The sequence below is a fragment of the Uloborus diversus genome, chromosome 6 (assembly GCF_026930045.1).
Source record: "Uloborus diversus isolate 005 chromosome 6, Udiv.v.3.1, whole genome shotgun sequence".
Taxonomy (NCBI): domain Eukaryota; kingdom Metazoa; phylum Arthropoda; class Arachnida; order Araneae; family Uloboridae; genus Uloborus; species Uloborus diversus.
This window is the reverse complement of record NC_072736.1, coordinates 22,455,130-22,472,962: the sequence shown is the minus strand read 5'-3', so window position 1 is coordinate 22,472,962 and position 17,833 is coordinate 22,455,130. Positions and strand designations below refer to the sequence as shown.

Here is a 17,833-nt window from a genome sequence, read left to right as displayed (position 1 = left end):
TTGCAGTGTATTTCTATACGTTTTGGGTTAATTTATCATTGATTTTGCGAAGGAAATCCTAAACTTTCTGTCTTTCACGCTAAGTAAACATTTTCTGAAAACACGGTGAACAGTTGCAGGTGAAATTGGAAGGAAAATTTTTCCTTCTATTCTGCTGAAACTTTCACAGCTCTCGAACGTGGGTTTTTCATAGGTATTCTAATTATAAATCTCTAATCGCATATTGTTAACTTTGCTGGTCAACCATTTCTCACCTTATTTTCGATCCGATTTTCTTCTTTAAAGCGTTTATTAAATATTACACCAGTGCTTAGGGATAAATGAACTACTTTCGCAATATTTCGAACTGTTTTACTTCGAATATAATGAAGAATTAATGCGTTTTCGAATTGTGTTTGTTGTTACTTTGCGGAATACGAGTCATTTTTAAAATAATACGTGGATTTGTAAAGTGAACAAGCAAAAATTAATGCCAAAAGATTTTTTAACTATCACCGCATTGAAAAAATAACAAAAAAAAAAAAAAAAAGAAAGAAAGAAAGAAAACGACAGACGATAACTTTAATTTCGAATTTTTCTGAAAATATTTCTGTGTCACCTCATTTTTGGCTCATTTCAAACAGTCAATATTTTGTAAAAAAAAAAAAAAACGTTGAATTGATGTAATCATGTAAAGACAGTATGAAAAAGTATTAAACTACTATTTCGATTCCTAGGCACTTCACTTTTAACCATACACATTTAAAGCCTACGAACAATTTTGGAAGCCTCAGTAGGTAAGTTGCACTCTGTGTGACACATTTCAATACTTTAGTACTATTTTTTTTTTCCAATATGGCTTTTAGTCTTCAGAAATGAATAAAGGAACAAAACAAAAATTAAAGCTTTTCACATGCCAATATGGTTATCTGCAGAATAATTGAATAAGTGCCTGAAACAACGTTTTATATTACTGTTTTAACCTATTTATTTTTGTAAATACGAAAAAAATATACATGCTTTTTTTATTCAAGTTTTTTCGATTACTCTAAAAGTAATTCAGTTCTTCCAGTACTTTTACGAAACAGCGTTACGTGTGGGGATCATAACATAGGCAAAAGTTTGTTGCCCGTATTCTAATACAGATCCGAACAAGGACGGACACAAGGGAGGGGCGACCGCCCCTTCCTTGAGTCGAGATGCAGAACTCTTCCACGGCATGTCTTTGATACTGAAGTTGAAAATTGTTTTAGACTATCTTCAATAGTTTGACGAAGCTCTTGCTGTCTGGAAAATGAAAGTGTAGCACATATCTTATTCTTAACACATTACTGATAGAGATCTGAACTTTGTATAGAAAGTATTTCAAAGTCCCAAAAACTCAATTTTAGAAGATTTTAGATGATATTAAATAGGGTTATAGGGTTCAAGGGCTCTTCTCAGGAAAGTTTGGAAAATTGAAGTCCCCCCTCCCCCCAAAAAAGTGGAACTTTAATGGGACACCTTTGATGGCGTTAAGGTAAGGGATGGGGTTTGGTACACTCCTCCGCAATTTTGTAGAAAAGGAAGTCCCTCCCCTTCCCAAAATAACTGAAATGAGACGATCTTTCATGGTGTTTGGAAAGGGGGGGGGGGGCGGAGGTTTGCGAATTTATAAAAGGATAAGGGTGTGAAATCAATCGCCCCCTCCTTGAATAGTTTCTGGATCCGTCCTTGGCTCTGAATGTAAAGTGCGTTATTTTTATCAAGAAACGTTGCTTTAGTCAACCTATTCAGTTCTTCAACATATCCCACACTGGCAAGGAAACTGACTCAACCACAAGAAAAAAAAAACAGCAATGGTGAAAATTGAGGTTTGACGCAATAGTAATTTTAATAGTAATTTAGTAATGATTTAGTCTCAAACATTACAATATGCGCAGTCAACTTATTATATGATGTTTATTAATTAGTTTTGAAGTATAGATACAAAATGCATACTTTAACTCGAAAAATATTCTTCCAAATTATGAAATTTTAATGATGTGTCATTATTGATGAAATCGTTTCTACGCCCCCCCTCCACCGCACCATTTAGGTGAGCTAACTTTGCGGTTTTTGTGTCGAGAAAAAGTACTAAATTTAGATTTTAAATCAATAGCCGGTACGGTTTTCCCAGATTTTGAATTGTGTCACTTTCCTTGCCGGAGTGCGATATGATTCTTTATTAAAAACATACATGATCATAAACAAATTGTGACTAGAGCTATCCAGGAAGGAGGGGGGGGGGGAGCCGGTCTTTTCCCATAAAACAATTGTTACTGCGATTTTGGTGACTTAGAGCAAACCTAAGGAGTCGTTCACAAATGATGTCACGCTTGAAAGGGGTAGGGAGAGAGGGTTCGGGGTTCATGAACTTCGGACAGTTAGTCTCAAGGAGGAAGGAGGGGATTATAAGAAATATGACTTCACATATTTTGGTCCAAATAAAAGCGTTCGTTATAGCAATATGTTCATCGAACATTGCGTGAGATGTGACGAGGGGAGAGGCTAAGGTGAAGTGTAACGTCCTTTATGGACAATCCGTGTTTACGTTAGGCTACTGTGTATTGAAGTGTTATAACTAACTTCGTTTCTGCCTCCCCCCCCCCCCCAGAAACGAAGTTGGTTACCTCCCCCCCTCCCGCCTTGAAAATACTCGCCCTGGGGGTAGTCGTCATCTCTTAAGCCGGACCCAACCGATGAACCTATAATTTTAAAACAGTATTCAAACCAAAGACACTTTTTATAACGCATCGCAAATTATTACATATTTCTACACATTAATATTCATGCAATACTTAGAGAAATAGCCTTGATTTTAATAGTCAATTGCTTTAAATATTTCAGATTGATTTTATATTGTTTTCTCATTTACTTTTATTTCTCGCATGTAAATCCTTTCTGGAACAATTGCCCAGTCCCCGCCTTTGGTTCAACTAAGTTTTTTTTGGGGGGGGGGAGGGAGGGGGGACAACTTTTGTTCGAATAATGTTTTCATCATTTTTCAAAAATAACTGCTTCTGTAGATCTACTGACTGTATATCCGCTCTATATGATCTGAAATTTTGTACAATCCATACAGATGCATCAAAAAGACCCAACCCGTAAGAGCTACTGAGTCACCCCCCCCCCCTCAAGAAAAGGGAGAGGGAGATGGAGAGAGATATTAAGTCTTCAAAACGAACGCAACCATTAAGCATTTCAATGCCACAGTCTGTGTGGCAATGAAGTTTTCCTGTCCCCCCCCCCTTTTTTTTTCATCAGTGCATTGCAATTTCGAATATAGGACGTTAGTGTTTAAAAGGATATCGTTCAAAATTCAGAAAGCCTATCCTTAATAGAAATGTTTCATTCGGAAAACAAAATACCTTACTTTTTTTGTAAATACAATATTTTTGTTCTGAAATTTTCAGTTTAAAAAGTACAGATTTCCCGTAGACGACAATTACGCGAAGCTAGAAACGAAAGGAAAGAACACAAAGACATTTTTACAAATTTAAATGCCCGCCAAATTTAGGGTTGTCTCAATTGAAAGCGATAGCGATCACCCCCGCGCTAAACTTTGCTTTGCTTTCGGGAAGGCGTTCCGAAGTCTCTTCTCCTCATGAACGCACAATACATCCGGTAGTTACGGACACTTGCTTGCACCTATTTTATTGAAATTAATTCCAACTGAAATGGCCCTGGATTTCAATCGTAAACGGTCAAGTATGACAGATATGGACATCGATGAACTTCTAACATTTATAAAAAATGAAGTTCAAGCTCGTGAAGCAACAATTCATCTGCAGAATTCTGAAAAATATTCTTCAAGTAGTAAAAAAGAAAAAAATAAACAGCAGACTAGTAATTACAAATGGGATATTCCCACGACTTCTACATTAACTACAAATTCAAAAAGTGTTTGTATATTTTGCGATTCAACAGAACATGATTCGAAATCATGCAAGTCGAAGCCTATTTCTGAAAAACGTGAAAAATTGCGGAAGACTGGGCGATGTTATGTTTGTTTTCGTAAATATCACCTATCCTCAAATTGCAAATTTAAAACTGAGAGCTGCAAAATATGCAATGGTAACTTTCATCACACATCAATTTGTACCAATAAAACTTTCAAACCCGCAAATGTAAACAGAGATACTGGGGGAGAATCAATTATTACTTCAGTTTCTCACTGTCGAAAAAATATTACTAATGTAAATACTAAAGAGGTAATTTTGCAAACTTCATGCGTTAAGGTGGAATCTGATTCGAATTCTAAATTGTCATTAATTCTTTATGACACGGGAAGTCAAAAAACTTATGTCACAGAAAATTTAATTTCAGAATTAAACCCTCCAGTTTTAAGGCAAGAAAGACTTCAGATATTTTCATTTGGAGCTTTTAAACCGCAAATTAAAAAATTTGATGTCGTTGAGTTGAAGTTATCTCATGTAGATGATAAATCGCGTTGTATTCATATTGAAGCGTTAGTAACAGATGTGATTTCGAGTGTTAGTATTCACTCCCCACCACTTAGCAAAGAAGTTATGACTAAACTAGTGTCATACAAGTTTTCGAGTTGTGATAACGTAGGTGGTTCTCAAATCGAGTTCTTAATTGGTGCGGATTATTTTTACCAAATCTGTTATGGTCCGGTTGAAAAGTTAACAAAATCACTCTTTCTGTGTGATAGTTTGTTGGGGTACTCGCTTTGCGGTTTTGTAGAGGATGGGTCAATGAAAGGGGAAAGAAAATCTGTTTGTAGTTTCTCAGTCGTAAGTAGCAAGCAAAGCCCTGATAATGAGCTCGAAAGCTTAAGATTTTTGTGGGAATTGGAATCGCTCGGGATTATGCAATCTAGGGAAAATGTTTCAGAAGTAGAAAAGGAAATAATTGATAAATTTGAATCTAACTTAAAGTTTGTAAATAACAGATACGAAACTTCTTTATTATGGAAGGAAGATAAGTCTAAAGTTGTGAATAATTTCAGAATTGCAAGAAATCGCTTTGACGATTTAAGTAGAAAACTTGAAAAGGACATTAATTTATTTGATAGTTTTAGAGCTATTGTTTTGGAACAGGAACGTAATGGGGTTATAGAACCATGTTCTCATTCAAAAATCGAAAATAGTTATTTCATGCCTCATAGACCAGTAGTAAGAGAGGATAAGGTAATCTCTAAAGTTAGAATGGTGTTTGATGCTTCTTCAAAGGAGAAACATTTAAATTCTTTGAATGATTGTTTATTCCCCGGACCTAATCTTAATCCAAACGTTCTTGATATAATACTTAGTTTTAAGAAACATAATGTTGCATTTTGCGCCGATTTAGAAAAGGCTTTTTTGCAAATTGGAATTGCGGAAGAGGACAGGAATTACCTGAAATTTATATGGTTTAGTAACGAAAGGGGTGAATTAAAATTTATGAGATTTTCGAGGGCGGCTTTTGGGGTAAGCTGTTCCCCCTTTATTTTGGCTTCTACGATCAAGCATCATATTAAAAAATATGAAAATCATCCCCAAGTAGTTAATATTTTGGATTCATCCATTTATGTAGATGATTTGATATCTGGTGCGAAATCTGATAAAGAAGTGTATTACATATCATCGACAGCTTCAGATATTTTTAAAGAAGCTGGAATGAATTTGCGGAAATTTAATACTAATTCCGTAAAACTTCGAAAAATGTGGGAAGAAAAGGGAATGTGTGAAACAGCTGATCTTCGTAATGATACCTTAAAGATCTTGGGTTTACTATGGAATACCAATTCTGATAGCTTGCATTTTGACGTTCCAGACTTTCGCGAGGATTGTAAAATCAATCCTTCAAAACGCGTTGTTTTGAAAACTGTTCTAAAGATATTTGATCCTCTTGGAATTCTTTTATCATTTACTGTTAGGATGAAAAGCTTGTTGCAAGAAACTTGGCAGCGAGGTATAGGATGGGACGAAAACTTACCTAATGATCTAAAATACGAGCGGGAAAGTTGGTGTTCAGAAATTGATCATTTACCCAAGTTTGAGATACTTCGTAAATATTTTCTGGGGGGTTTAGAAAATTTTGATACCATAGAACTTCACATTTTTTCTGATGCAAGTCCTAAGGCTTATGGTGCTGTTGCATATTTTCGATGTGCCAAAAATGATAATGAAATTCGGACTAGTCTTGTTTGGGCAAAATGTAGGGTTTCCCCTATAAAACGTCTGACAATCCCTCGCCTCGAACTTATGGGTGCGATAATAGCTGCTAGGATGTGCAAATATTTAAAAACTGTTTTTAGTTCTCATGTTTTAGATGTCCATATTTGGTCAGATTCCATTGTCGCGCTACATTGGATAAAGGGTTCACCGATAAACTGGAAGCCATTTGTGGCAAATAAGGTAGAAGAAATACAGTCTTTGACTAACCCCAGAATTTGGAATTTTACTCCAGGGAAAGCCAATCCTGGAGATTTGTTGACCAGAGGGGAAAGTTTAACTAGTCTTGTAGAAAATACATTATGGTTTGAAGGTCCAGATTGGTTATCAATGCCTAAAGAAAGGTGGCCGAAGCATGACATTCTTCCCAGCAATAATGATTATTTGATTGAAAAGAGGTCCAAATTAAATTCTATTCAGCTTTCCTGCAATGTTAAATTACTTACAGAACCATTGCTGGATTTAGGAAAATTTAGTAAACTTAATCGTGTATACAACATCACCGCTTGGATTTTCAGATTCCTTAATAACATTAATAAGAAAAAGACTAAGCTGTCAGCTGAGCTTACTACTGCAGAAATTACAAAATCGGAAAAATATTGGTTAAAGTTAACTCAACAAACTGTGTTCACTCTTGAGATTGAAGACCTGAAACGAGAAGAACCTATCAATAAAAATTCTCCTTTATACAATTTAAACCCTAAATTGGATGAAGATGGTTTATTATATTTATTGGGAAGACTTCGCTTATCTGATCTGCCTCTAAGGGAAAAAAATCCTTGGATACTCCCGGGCGGGGAACAATTCACCAAACTGCTAATTCTTCAGACCCATGAAAAGGTTTATCATTATGGAGTAGCCACAACCTTGGCGCATCTTCGAGAAACATATTACATCATCAAAGGAAGGAAATATGTTAAATCTGTGCTAAAATCTTGCATTATTTGCAAAAGATTTAAAGTTAGACCTGGCAATGAAGAAATTGCTCCTTTACCGAAGGATAGGATAATTGAATCACCCCCATTTGAGACCTGTGCTGTTGATTTCGCCGGCCCTATTTTTATCAAAACTAAATCGGGCCCAGATAAAGCTTACATTGTGCTCTTCACCTGTGGAGTTACTAGAGCTGTTCATCTGGAAGTAGCATCTGACCTCAGCACTGAAACCTTCATCTTAGCTTTCAAAAGATTTGTTTCACGTAGAGGACTCTGTAAAATTGTATACAGTGATAATGCCAAGACCTTTATCAAAACTGATAGTTTACTGAAGGAGATTTGGAGTAAGATTTCCAAAGCTGAGGTTCAACAGTATTTTACTAAAAACCGAATTGTGTGGAAATTTATTGTACCTAGAGCCAGCTGGTGGGGTGGGTTTTGGGAGCGCATGGTGCGTTCTGTCAAAACGCCCTTGAAGAAAGTTTTAGGACGATCTTGCTTGAGCTATGAAGAGATTCAAACCACTCTCACTGAGATCGAAGCTGTTATAAATGGAAGACCTTTAACTTACGTGTATGATGAAATTAACGAGCCATTTCCCCTAACTCCTTCTCATTTTCTGATAGGCAAGCGCCCAAATTTCTTTCCTGATATTCCCTCTGTGGCAGAACCAAAATCCAACAAAAAGACCCTCACGAAATTATTGAGATACAGAGATCAAATTTTAAACCATTTCTGGAAGCGTTGGAGAACGGAGTACTTACTGGAACTTCGATCTGCAAATCGCATCGTTCCAATAGATACTCCCACAAAATTCAAAATTGGAGACGTGGTTATAGTTCATGAAGACAAGGTTCCAAAACACATGTGGAAAATAGGAGTAGTTAAAGACTTTTTTTTCGGCAGAGACTCGAAAGTTAGATCTTGTGCTGTTCGAACGCCTTCAGGCGTTGTGAGGAGACCTATACAATTACTGTGTAATTTAGAACTTGACATTGAGTCAGTGACTCAGTAAAAAAAAAAATCTTTCGCATAAAAATGTCATTTCTGTTTACTTTTAAATTGAACTTTAGGTTATTTCATGTCTAATTCAGACTGTTATATATTTTAGTTAGCTGTTATTCATTTGAAGTTTACACCAAGTTTGTAAGTATGTTAATTTGTTTAATTGCTATTATGTTAAAAAAAAAGTTAAATATTTGAATTTTGCTGAACATTTCAATTGTTCATCCTGGGGGAGTGTGTTGAATCTCCCTTTTAGTTGCTTTTGGCGAGAAAATATCTCGCCAGTTTTTACAGCAAACCTAAGTTTAAGTTTAAATTGAAAGATTGCTTTAGGTTTTGCGATTTGATTGATGTGGATTTTGAAGGGAGCCGCTGGCCCTTGTAATACCAGCATGAACCATTCCTATGGTTTTAATTTTATTTTGTTTTATGTTAATAAATATTAGTTTTGTTTTAGTTGATGGTTGTAATGTGGTTCCTTGTCTAACATTTTGACCAAATGAACAGAATTACGAAGAATTTTTAAACCTGCAAAAAGTGGAACTGCTGAGTTCTTTTAAAGCAATCGTAATTTCTCAATAAACGTGTTTGGTAGTGCTACGTTTTGAACATTAATAATTATTATTAGCTGATCAGATATACGAGTACGTTGCATAGATGGAAAACCTTTCTCTGGAAAGTTCCAATAACACGGGAAGAATATAATCTGCTCAATCATTCCTAATTATAGAAGCACTCTCGTTTCGCCAAGCATTTATTAGCATAATAAAAACCACTGGTTTTCAAAAACAACAGGAAGAAGTGTGGAAGCAGGAAAAAACACTAAAACTTCCTCTCGTGAAAAATAGTTCATTAATTTTCCACAACATTGGACGTTATCAGATAGAATAAGTCATTATACGCTCGTGTGGATTGAAATTATTCGGTGTGGATTTTCAACGAGCTCCTCAAAAACTTGTGAAGTGTTTGTTTCCTGTATCCATATCTGACAGATTGGTTTAGGCAAATAATGCAATGTATTTTCGTTTCATATCCTTTAATAAGTTCCTTAGGGGACAGTCATCAATTACGTTAGGGTCCGGAAGAGGCGGGGGTTAGAAAAATCTCTGCATATCCTTACTTTAGCCGGAGGGGGGGCATATCCTTTCTGCATATCCTTTCAAACCCATTATAACATAATATTTTCCGAGTCGATATTTTATGTTGGAAATCGCGCGGTCAAGTGTTTTCGCAGGGATCATTTTTTATTTGTGTCTGGAAGGTAAAAAACATATTAGGATGAGCTGTTTTTTATTTGTTTAACAAAGAATGAATAGTGTAAAATATGATTAAAAAACCTCACTATGTATGGCATGTTTTATTTTTAGTTCATATCGCATCATATAATATATTTGAAAAATAAAAATCTTTGACTTACGTCAAAATGGGAGTTTCAGTGTAACTGATCCCCCTTTCTAACAACATTTTATTCAGTAAATTACCGCCCAACAGCCCCCAGTGCTAAAGCAGAAATACAAGAAATACACCGCCAGCTCAGTCATTTCCAGCCGAGGACTGCAGTTTCGTGCTTATTAGCACTCATCAGCTCGGCATAGGAAAGTGACTGAGCTGGAGATGGAAAACACTCCAGTTTTCCATCTCCAGCTCAGTCACTTTCCTATGCCGAGCTGATGAGTGCTAATAAGCACGAAACTGCAGTCCTCGGCTGGAAAAGACTGAGCTGGCGGTATATTTCAAACATTTTATTATTTTGAAAAACGAAACGGAGTCTTACGTAAGAACAGGGGGGAGGGGTTTGAAAGATCTTACGTACCTTTACATGGGTGTAGGGTAGGGTGGTTCAAAAATACATGTAAAAAAAAAGAAGTTTCTCCTATATAACGGGACACCCCTCAATATTTTTATACTTGTGGATAGCAATATATTGGAAGATTTTAGCTTCCTATTTCAACTGAAAGAGGGTGCTCAACCCTCTCCCCCAAACTTCATTAGCATGGGGAGGGGGGTTAAAAAAATACATTGAACGAAAAAACAATGATACATATTATAATATACACTAGTAATATGCATATACATTACAATAAAATAATTATTTACAAAAAAAAAAAAAAAAAAAAGCTGAGGAAATTAAATGTTTCTCAATTTGTGGCATTTTCTATGCTACGGCTAATGTTAAATTAAGCTGTTATTGAGCACCCTCTTGAAATTTGAATAAGAAGCTAAAACTTTTACAGCATAGCACTATTAATAAGTCTAAAAAAAAAAAAAAAAAAATTGAGGGTATCCTGGACTCTAGCTGAAAAAAAGTTTTTTTGAACCACCCTAGGGTAGGGGTGTCAAAAATTGCCAAAATCATCCTTACGTAATTAACTAATGGCCCCCTACGGTCTACTCTGAAATAGTTTTGTAATGTAAGAGAGAGTGTGGCAGGGAGGGGGGATATAGACTACCATTTTAAAGGTTCTTGGGAAGAATATAGGATTTTGTGTGATCGAAAGATTTCAGAAACTTCTTGGGTGTCACTGTCAATATAAGGCACCAAATCGGCCAGGAATAAAGCACCTGGTAGGACATAAACGATATTAATTACTGTCTGACCACGGATTGTATGGAAAGACAAACATCCGTTTTACAGCCGGAAATGGACGAATCTATTATTTTTTAGCGATGCCAGCTTTTGCAGAAGCAGAGTCTCATTCAAATGAGCGGAATACCGGCATCAAATTTTTACTTTTCCCCCTCATTCAGATAGATTCGTCTTATCTGGACGTTTGAAAATTCCATACAATCCGTGGTTGGACAGTAATTTCATAAGCAATGAAAGGAAGTAGTATTTCAAGTGCTATTTACTTTCAAGTATAATTAAGGAATTGAAAATATTACTGCAATCGTTTACATTTTATTCATGAAGTGTTTGAACACAATGTGGACGGATACTATTGTCGACGATTTAGAGGTAGGAAATTCAGTACCTCCACGACCATCACCCTTCCCTTGTTTAGGCCCCCTAGAGTGTGGAACAAAGTGAAATAATTTTGACAACTTGCATTTTTCAAAAAGGAACGTTTGAAATTTATTTTGAAAATTACATAAAGAGTAAATATATAAAAATCTTCTGTGCGGACGTTTGTCACCATAAGACTTTTAAACAGCTGGACCGATTTTGATCAAATTTTTTGTGTGTTATTAAGTTGTGGCAAGCATGGTTTCGAAGCACGATGGATCGAATCGGAAACGTTTTTGTTAATTAATTAAACCATTGGATGCTTATATCTCCCAAATGATAAATATTTATTTTAACCTATTGTTGAGCGAGAACTGAAATAAATATTTAACACGTTGCCAAAGGACAATAAGAAAGCCAGCTCTGCTTTTTGTAATGAAATTTCCTACTGTGATATATCAATAATTGAGAATAGATAAAACGGAGAGAGAGAGAGAGGGAGGGAGGGAGGGAGGGAGAGAGAGAGAGAGAGAGAAGCCTTCATTTCTTAAAAGCAACGATTTTAAGTCCAGTGCTATATTTTAAAGTAAAGTACTGGAAGAAATCGGGTTTCTTTCACTAGGTTCACGCAAAACGCGTATTTTTCGTCAAAGTTAAACCAAAGACAATGTGACCGGATCGGTGCTTTAGGTTTTCCTAACCAAATGATCGGATAGGACCGCACATAACAACATTTGTTTCTCTTTTCAAATCCAACTGAGTTTTGGCACCAATATCAAGAATACTTTAAGGATTATCAAACTAATCAATAACATTATTAAAGGAAAAGATGGTGGAATTTGAAGACGAAACAAATTTTATTTTCGTCTAGATAAATTATAACAGGGTAGTTCTGTACACACAAGATTAGCGCAGTGGAAGATTTTTAGCTTTGGTGGAAAGAACAAATTAGGCAAATATATGAAGTTTTCGTTCAAAAGATGGGATCACTAATCGGTCGGAGTTTGGTTCACTAGATTATAGGAACGTGGTGGCTTGGCGACATTGGCCATAACAATACAGTTGCGTGATTATTTGTTTACTACTATTAATGTAATTTATTGTATTTTTTTTGCTCATTTGGTGAAATATTTTAAATTGCAAAGAACTGTTTTTGGTTTTTAAAGAGTGTTTAGTCATTTTAGTTGACGAACGTTTTTATTTTACATCAGGAGGGGGGGGGGGGTGATTTTCGCTTATTCAGGGTACTGTTTTTATCGTTATCATTTTTTTTAACTATATCCATTCTATTGTTTTATTTTTTTACATATGAGGGACGTTGCAGCGGGATTTCCCGTTTTTTCTACATGGGTAGTTAGTTTTTTATACTTAATATCGGAGGATGAATTTTATTCTTTGGGTATGGCTGAAGGAACAAATCATACAGTTGAAGATCTTTCAACTACGCGAGAAAAAATAGTTGATGAAACAACAACTCAGTGGGCGCTAGATAAATCAAGTTGTAATAAATATACGCATTCTGACACCAAGCAGCTTAAAACATTTTCTATTTATTTATTTTTTTTTCCAAAAAACGGTTCAACCACTTGATAGTTTATTGAAGTTTTTCAACTTTTAAATATACGAAGTTTGAACAGAACAACGTCTGTCGGGTCCTCTAGTAAAGAGTATATAAAGAGAGAACAAACTTGTGTTGGAATGTTTTTCATTTTTTGCAGTAAATATGTATCTTAAGATAAATGTGTAAAATTTCACCTCATACCCGGGGTAAAGTGATAACTGAAACATTTTTCTAATGAAATAAGATCTATTTGCTTCGTAAAAACATTTTTCCCTTAACGAATAAATGTATCAATGAATGAATGAGTGGATAGCTTATTGAATAAATAAATGAAATAATAAATAATGAATAAGTACATTAATTAACAAGCGATTAAGTTAGGAAATGAATAAGAAAATAAGTGAATGAATAAATAAATGAAATCAGTGAATGACTAAATGATTCAATTCGTGAGTGAATAAATTAGTGAATTAATAAGGAAATAATTGTTGAATGAATAAATAAATAAATTAAGGAATAACTTAATAAATGCGTAAAAGAATTAATGAATGAATGAAATGTAAATTATTTAATAAATTAATGAATAAACAAATAAAATGTTTAACTTTGTCCCATTCATTTTGAAAGGCCTTTACTTGATCAATTGTACCAAATTATTAAAAGTAAAGCAAGCCTAATATTTAACATATAATATTGCACTGCGCATCAGTAAATCTCAATTAAAATTTGAAACGTTATAAGCAAGACCTTTCTCATAATAAAACGGAAAAAAATAATGTACTCACTATTTCACTATCCCCCATATTTCCATACTTAATAAATCTGTTAAACTGGTTTTTTTTTTTTTTTAAATACCTGGAAATTCAAAACTTAGCTCGAAAATATTTGCTACATCTCAACTCAGCATGAAGCTTCTCAAAGATGTGTATATGATTTTTAATACGAAATGATTAATCAGTTGTTATATTGATATTGCTATGCATTAACTGGAGATTAAATCACTTGTGCATAATTTAAAATATTTTAGTAAAATTAAGAGTTTTTTCCAACTCTAATCTGGATAGAGGAGGAGCAGGAGTCTTTTTCATCGGACCATACGGAGCGCAGGAATGTCACGGTATTCCCGTTGGGAAAATCGCCTCGAACTACACATGGGAACTTGTCGCCATCAAAAGCGCTCTGGAGATTTATCTTTCTAGGGAGGACCAGAGTTCCAGAGGCATCATCATTTTCTCTGATTGCAGATCAGCATTTCAGGTGATCCAGAAGGGCAAATGTCAACTTAGCCATCAGATCATTGAGCTTACATACAAAATCATTGAGGCAAAAAGATCCTGCATTTTAAAATGGATACCGGCTCATGTAAACATTTTTGGTAACGAGAAGACCGATGAACTCGCAAAGGCATCCCGTAATGCTCCTCAACCATCCAACTCCCTAACCCTCGTTGACGCCAACGTTGTTGCTGGCCGAAGACTAATCGGTCAACAAGCGAAAAGAAACTCCATTCCGGATTTGAACTGTGACAGAGCCATATCGACTATTATTACCAGACTTAGGACAGATCACTTAATGGGGATGAGGATTTCTGCGGATGGACAGCGTAGTTACACCAACCTTTGTCCTCATTGCCCAGATGACATCCCACTGTCTCGTCAACACATCTTCAGCTGTCCAACAATCCAGGTCAAACTTTTTAACATCGACTTAAAAGACCCAGTGGACCTACTCTATACAGATAAGGCTGTCGAAGTTGCAAAGGCTGTCTACGACAGCTTCGGAGCCATATAAATGCACATTATAATAGACACGACATCATCATCAACATGATATGCGCTTCCAAAAAAATAAATAAAAAGTAATTCTGTGGACATTACTTTTTAAAAGTTTGTAAATTAAGAAGGACTACAAAGTGTTATAAGAATATTTACGTGTGAAAATACTTGGAAGACGTTTTCTTTTTTCCAAATCAATAAAACACCATTCAAAGAAAATGAAAAAGAGACTTTTTGCTTTGTTGTAGGAAAAAAACCCGATAAAATCAGCGTAATGAAACTATTAAGGTACATTAAAGGAAATTGGGGGCCGAGCAATATTCGCCAAATTTATGAGTTCACATCTCAATGATTACACCTGAATTATTGCTAGTGTTTTCTTAAATTAAATTTAATTTTGATGGCTTTGCAATTTCTTTTTTGCTTTAATTTCTTGATTTTTACGGTTTTAGGTATTGCGATTTTTCAGCGCATTGTTTCGTAATGTCTTTGTAATGGGGGAGAGGGGTCATCTTTTATATGAAATACAGAACTCACGTAATGTGTTTACACTTAATACTATAACTTCCTTTAAAATAAAAAAAAAACCTCTCTCTCTCTTAATATGTAACAGCGTAGTCACAAAGGAAAGAAAAGCATTACGGAAGAAATATGGTTTCCAAATACAGTTGAACTTTCTTAATACGATCACGTTTAATACGAAATCACGGCTAAAACGAACATTTTGTTCGTTAAGTTTGGTTTGCTATCTAATTGCATTAAAAATGTCACGTATGATGCGTACATTAAATCGAAAGTATCGGCTAAACCGAACAAACACTTCAGACCTCTTTACTTAAAATGTAAATGAATACTGCAATTTTCTTTCTTAAAAAAATTTCAAAATTTGTTTGGGTAGTAGAAGTCTCATTGTGTATCGAGAAGAAAGTATTAAATATTTTGGATAGAAAATAAAGCCTGTACATTTGGTTACCCGTGGACATTTCAATTAACTCGGAGATAAAATTCATTTTCCATTGTGGATTACAACCTATTCCGCGATTGTCAGTTATCAGCTTCCTTTTTCAATATTTTCCAAAAACATTCCTTGCTAAGGAATATTTTTTTTCGCAATGTACTAACAGATTAAAATGTGCGTATTTGTGGTAATATTTTTTAAATATAGGTAAGCATTCCTTCATTTTTTCACTCATTCACGATTGTTACGAATAACGGCTAATACGAACAAATTCGTGGATTTTTGACATTTCGTATTAACCGAGTTCAACTGTATTAAGAAAAATCGGTCTTAACGTTCTCTGACAGGTTTTGACATGCTGTGTATCGGTGCAATTTTCATTTCTTTTCAGTTTTTGTTATTTTAGCATTTGCACGTGGTTTCAGATTTAAAGAGTGTATTTTATCTATTATAATGCATTTTTTGTACTGTTGTAACTTTAGAGCAGCTTTAAATACTTTATGGCTTTTAAAGCTATTCTTGTTAATTATTAGGGCATTTCTTTAATTTGATTGCATTATTTGCTGTTTTTAGGACTCAGATACAAATCGAATTTTTGGAGTTTTCAGGTCATCAAAATGTGGTCTCTAATAATAATAATAACTATTATTTTGTAAGACAAAATTTTTTCTTGTATCTTTTTTTTAAAAAAGGGGAATGATCTTCCTGTGATTTGACTATTTTTTTAAAGCTTTTAAATATCTTTACAACAGTTTTTCTTTGATATTTTAACAATAGTTCTAGACTTAAACATACTTCAGACCTTTCGTTAAAGCACCTCTTTAAAAATTATGATTCGTCTGTCCCGTTCCTGACCTGACCTGCTTGTTCGAGATGTACCCATTTCTGTTATGTAAGTTTTTCACTTCCTCTAAACTTAAACCACAAAGGGCAATAAAATAATAAACATACCCATAAAAAAGAAGTTAACCATGTTTTACGTCATAATACACGAAAAATGGATGCATGAAAAGCGGTTCCGAAAAATCTTTGTTAAAGTCACAAAAAATGAAGTTTTGGAGGAAGTTTCTGTCACATAAACGAACCGTAAAAAGCCAAACACGCTTTTTGGTTTACGCATTTAAAACTTCTGTTTTGTTCCTGAGCAAGATAAAGTTGAGGATTATAAGCTTAAATTAGAGCAGAAGTGTCACACATAAGAAATAATGATCTAAAGCTAAACTAAAACTGTAATCGGGTTCTTTTTACGCCTATTAACATCATATGTAGATATCCTTTTTCCCTGTGGGAACATCATTCAAGCTTAGTTCGTTAAGTTAATGTAAATATCTACCAGCAGAAAATTTAATTGCTTACTTTGTAAAAATTGATTTCTTTCATCTCTACCTGAAGATACAATTGGCACTAGTTACTGCTTAATAATGGAGTTGTTTCCTTCAGTCAGAAGTAGTACTTTTAGTCACTGAAATTGATAGAATAAGCAAAAAAAAAAAATAAATAAAATAAATAAATAAATAAATAATAATAATAATAATAACATGGACCCAGAAAATTCTTTTATTTTCCCAACAGTTATTTTTTAATTATTTTTAATGTCCGATTTTTCAAACAAGGCGTGTTCTTGATGACGTCACAAATGATGCTTTTTGGCGCATCTTTATACCGCGTTTCCACGTTATGATAATCAAGAAGCGAATTAAAATTGCACTCTACGCTTGCTATCAACCATATCGTTGCCAATGCACGTGAGTAAAGAAGCGAATTAAATATTTTGCTCGGTGTATGACAACACAGAACGGCATTTCATCACTTGTGATGTCATCGGCAAGAAATGTAAACAATAAAAGATCACCGATTTAGGTATTTTTTTAAACAATATTAAACTTAAACAAATTATTTAAAAATGGTTAGATCCTATGTTTTTAAGCATGTTCTTTCAGAAAAAAATACGTTTAAAATATTGGAAACGACCCCATCATATCAATGAAATATATATTTCTTAGTTAGGTAATTTATCAGTGTAAATAGTAGAGTAAAAAGTAAGTTTATTTCTCTTGTGCTTTATCGTTTCTCAGGAGCATTTAAAATCTCTCTGGCTGTCAAAGTTTTTCCAAATTCAGCATGATTTGTAAATTTGTTGTTTGAATCATGAAAGTAGGCTTGCCAGATTTCTGAAATGTTCAACCGGGATATTGAAATACTCCCTCCCCCCTCCCCTCCAGGCAGCGTCGCGAGTATTCACAACGGTACACACCTCGTGACTGGTTTTTAGTGTTTCAGAGGGTAATTCATTCTCAATGCTATGAATAAATGGTTACTAATTATGAACCCAAACCATGGGTAATAATGAATCATACAAGCAGATAAATTTAAACATTTTATTTCCTATTATTTATAAGTTACTTTAGTAAGAGGAAATACTTTAAATTAGAAATAAAAATCTGAACAATATTTAATACATGTACTTTTTTATAAG

At 34.5% G+C, this 17,833-nt stretch overlaps 1 protein-coding gene across 1 annotated transcript in view; it reads left to right on the top strand.

Annotated features, from left to right (window-relative positions):
* Nucleotides 1-6,509: 6,509 nt before the first annotated feature.
* LOC129224273 (uncharacterized) overlaps nt 6,510-17,833 on the top strand; it is a 137,716-nt gene continuing 126,392 nt past the window's right edge. The window contains exon 1 of the mRNA XM_054858701.1: nt 6,510-7,458. Within this exon, the coding sequence (XP_054714676.1) occupies nt 6,510-7,458 (949 nt within the window). The remainder of the gene's footprint in view (nt 7,459-17,833) is intronic.